This window comes from Galeopterus variegatus, unplaced genomic scaffold (genome assembly GCF_000696425.1).
Source record: "Galeopterus variegatus unplaced genomic scaffold, G_variegatus-3.0.2 Scaffold29149, whole genome shotgun sequence".
Classification (NCBI taxonomy): Eukaryota; Metazoa; Chordata; class Mammalia; order Dermoptera; family Cynocephalidae; genus Galeopterus; species Galeopterus variegatus.
Window position 1 is genome coordinate 1,587 of NW_007755260.1, and position 3,278 is coordinate 4,864.

The following is a 3,278-nucleotide window of genomic DNA, read 5'->3' on the forward strand; positions in this document are numbered from 1 at the left end:
GGCAACTTATGCAAATTAAACAAATAAAAAAACAAACAAGAAGGATTTATCTGTAGCTGCAGTACAGTGCATTCTAAGTACATGATCATATAAGACAAGTCAAAAGATTCCCCAAAATCTAATCTAGCAGGTTGGGGGCTGCAAGAGAAGGTGCAGGGATCTGGCCTTGTCCTCTTCGTAAGGAAACAGCAGTGGAAATGCGCAAATGTGCACATCAGTGGGGCCGATCTAGAGCCCTAAGCCCCAAATTGGGGGTGTCAGGGCTGTGGGGCTTGGGCTCCTCCAGGACATGTTTAGCAGCAGGGAGTGTGGGAGACATCACAGCTCACAGGCCTAGAAGCACAGTCCCCAGGCGCAGCTCTCCTGGAGCCCCGGGCAGCCCCTGTCCCTCTGTCAGACTCTCCTCTCGGGAGCTCCTGAGAAGTGAATGAGACCAGTAGTCGGGCTGGATCACAGATCCCTCTGCCTGATCCTGTGCAGTTCACAAGTCAGGTAGTTGGAAAAAGATTCTGGCAGCCTTCGGCACAACGGACATACTTTATTTCAGATGTGAGCTCTGCCCCCTGTGGTTCAGAGCTGTTGTCCTTTTATACTCAAGTGCACAATAGTGGCAACAAGCCAAGGAGTACATAGGCGCACATGCCCAGTTACACTACTCGTATATAATTTGTTTACAGTGAACATACTAAAATGTGCCATTTTAGGAGCAGTTGCCCACATGCACAGCCAGCCTAGAATGCTGGAGCCTTCACAGTTGTTGGCATCAGCTACATACTGTCACCCTGACAGGTGGCATCAGGGAGTGGAATCCCAGGCACGAGCTGCCCTCCTTGACTTCTGGAAAGCCCTGAGGGGTAGGGGCCAGGTAGCCCCGGGATCAGGTCCTGAGTAAAACATCCCATGGGAAGCAAGCTCAGGCCCCAGGGGACACTTGCTTTCATCCACGGGGAGAGGCCCCTTGAGGAGAGAAGGAAAGTGACATATGGTCAGGAGGGGGCAGCCCCAGGTGAGGACTGAGTCCCCGGGGAGATGGAGCAGGAGGCCCGGGCTGGGGTGGCCTGATCCCCATCTATCTAAAAGGGGTTTGAGGGGCAGGGGTCTGGGGCCTGCCCATCAGCAGTGGGCCATCCTCAGTGGTGCCCCCACCAGGACTGCTGAGCACAGGCTGTGACATGGGTACTGAGGTCATGCTGTGTTCTGGCGACTGCCCCTGGCTGTGGGAACAATCATGAGGACATTTCTGCAGCAAAAACTCCCTTTCTGGCCACGTGCACTGACCCCTGTATGACTGGTGCCCATGGCAGCGAGTCTCAGACATGCTCTGACACCCTTTCTTCTCTGGCCCTGTCCTGCAGAGAATGAAGGAGCAGGGCAAGATGCTCTGCCAACAAATACAGAGAATTGACCTTGAAGTCAGCTGCACCTTCACCAACCATGTGATGTTTCACGACCGCTATGGCATCAAGTAAGCTCCTGGGGGGGTCGGGCATCTCGGAGAGTGGAGGCCCCAGGGGAGATGAGGAAATCCAGAGGGACATGGGAGGCCCAGGAACATGGAGAGTTCCCAGGGGAGAGGCAGGGTTCCCAGAGGAAGGAGGTGACACAGCTGCCGAGCTCTCTCCTGGCACAGGGAGCGGCCTGCACCATGTCCCCAGCACCTACCGTGCACCGAGTCCTGAACTGGGGCCTGAGGGACGTGGGGCAGAACCCAGCTGGCTCCCCAGAATGATGGCAGCAAACACAGTAATGCCACATGGTGAAAACTGTTCTCCATGAGCCAGGAGGATCAGGGTTAGGGACCTATGGGAGAGCGGCAGGACCAGGGACTCCTGGCCTTTTGCTTGTGACTGGAGACATAAAGGGTGACAGGGAGCAGGCTGAGTGAACAGTAAGGGGACAAGTTTGGTGTGGAGAGGCAGGGACGGGGGTAGGAAAGGAGCCACCCAGCTGCAGCCAGAGGGAGGCAGAAGGCAGGTGTCGAGGTGAGGCCGTGGCCGGGCCTGAGCGGCTGGCTGTGCTCCTGCCCTTACCAGACTGCCACAAGGGGAGGCCCAGTGCCCAGGGAGGGGAGACTGGGAAGGGCAGGTGCATCTCAGGGTCTGTTAGGCCACAGGAAACTAACAGCATGGGCACGGACCAACCAGATCCCTCTATTCACCCTTTCCTAGGCAGCAGGAACTCTTCCACGTGCTGGTAGCCTTTTCTGCCTATGACACGGTGAGTATCCCTGGCCAACGACAGCCCGGGCCCATTCCCATAGTCACTGGCTTGGGTGTCCCAGGGATTCATGAGCACCCAGGACATCCTAGTTAGGGTGCGAGGTCACTGCTCTCACAGAGGTCCCAGCGAGGAGAGGAAGGTCTCTAAGCTCAAGCTGAGATGGAAAGGATTTGTCCAGGCTCCTCCCTCAAGTGGATCTGACCACTGCTCCTTAGAACACGGACAGACACCTTCCTGCTGGGGTGTCCATAATCCCAAGAGCTTGGCAGTGTCAATGAGCCAGGAGGATCGGGGTTAGGGACCTATGGGAGGGCGGCAGGACCAGGGACTCCTGGCCTTTCGCTTGTGACTGGAGACATAAAGGGTGACAGGGAGCAGGCTGAGTGAACAGTGAGGGGACAAGTGTGGTGTGGAGAGGCAGGGACGGGGGTAGGAAAGGAGCCACCCAGCTGCAGCCAGAGGGAGGCAGAAGGCAGGTGTCGAGGTGAGGCCGTGGCCGGGCCTGAGCGGCTGGCTGTGCTCCTGCCCTTACCACACTGCCACATGGGGAGGCCCAGTGCCCAGGGCGGGGAGACTTGGAAGGGCAGGTGCGTCTCAGGGTCTGTTAGGCCACAGGAAACTAACAGCATGGGCACGGAGCCACCAGAACCCTCTATTCGCCCTTTCCTAGGCAGCAGAAGCTCTTCCACGTGCTGGTAGCCTTTTCTGCCTATGACACGGTGAGTATCCCTGGCCAACGACAGCCCGGGCCCATTCCCATAGTCACTGGCTTGGGTGTCCCAGGGATTCATGAGCACCCAGGACATCCTAGTTAGGGCGTGAGGTCACTGCTGTCACAGAGGTCCCAGCGAGGAGAGGAAGGCTCAAGCTGAGATGGAAAGGGTGGGTCCAGGCTCGTCCCTCAAGCGGACCTGACCACTGCTCCTTAGAACGAGGACAGACATCTTCCTGCTGGGGTGTCCATAATCCCAAGAGCTTGGCAGTGTCACAGGATGCTGGTGTCTGGAGTGATCTTCTCCAGGGGAGCGAGGTGTCTCATGGGCTTTCATCAGATGAGT

At 57.2% G+C, this 3,278-nt stretch overlaps 1 protein-coding gene across 1 annotated transcript; it reads left to right on the forward strand.

Moving 5' to 3' along the window:
* Positions 1-1,180: 1,180 nt before the first annotated feature.
* Positions 1,181-2,465, forward strand: LOC103583840 (TBC1 domain family member 28-like). The gene is made up of 2 exons (XM_008565052.1): positions 1,181-1,465; positions 2,169-2,465. Exons 1-2 carry the CDS (start codon positions 1,359-1,361, stop codon positions 2,311-2,313), a joined length of 252 nt encoding a protein of 83 aa, XP_008563274.1. The 5' UTR covers positions 1,181-1,358; the 3' UTR covers positions 2,314-2,465.
* Positions 2,466-3,278: the final 813 nt, after the last annotated feature.

What these genes read in the sequence shown, in the direction of transcription:
- LOC103583840 (XM_008565052.1), top strand. Translation starts at nt 1,359, where the DNA reads ATGAAGGAGCAGGGCAAGATGCTCTGCCAACAAATACAGAGAATTGAC. An exon ending in CACGACCGCTATGGCATCAA is followed by an intron (nt 1,466 to 2,168) that starts GTAAGCTCCTGG and finishes ACCCTTTCCTAG; the next exon opens with GCAGCAGGAACTCTTCCACG.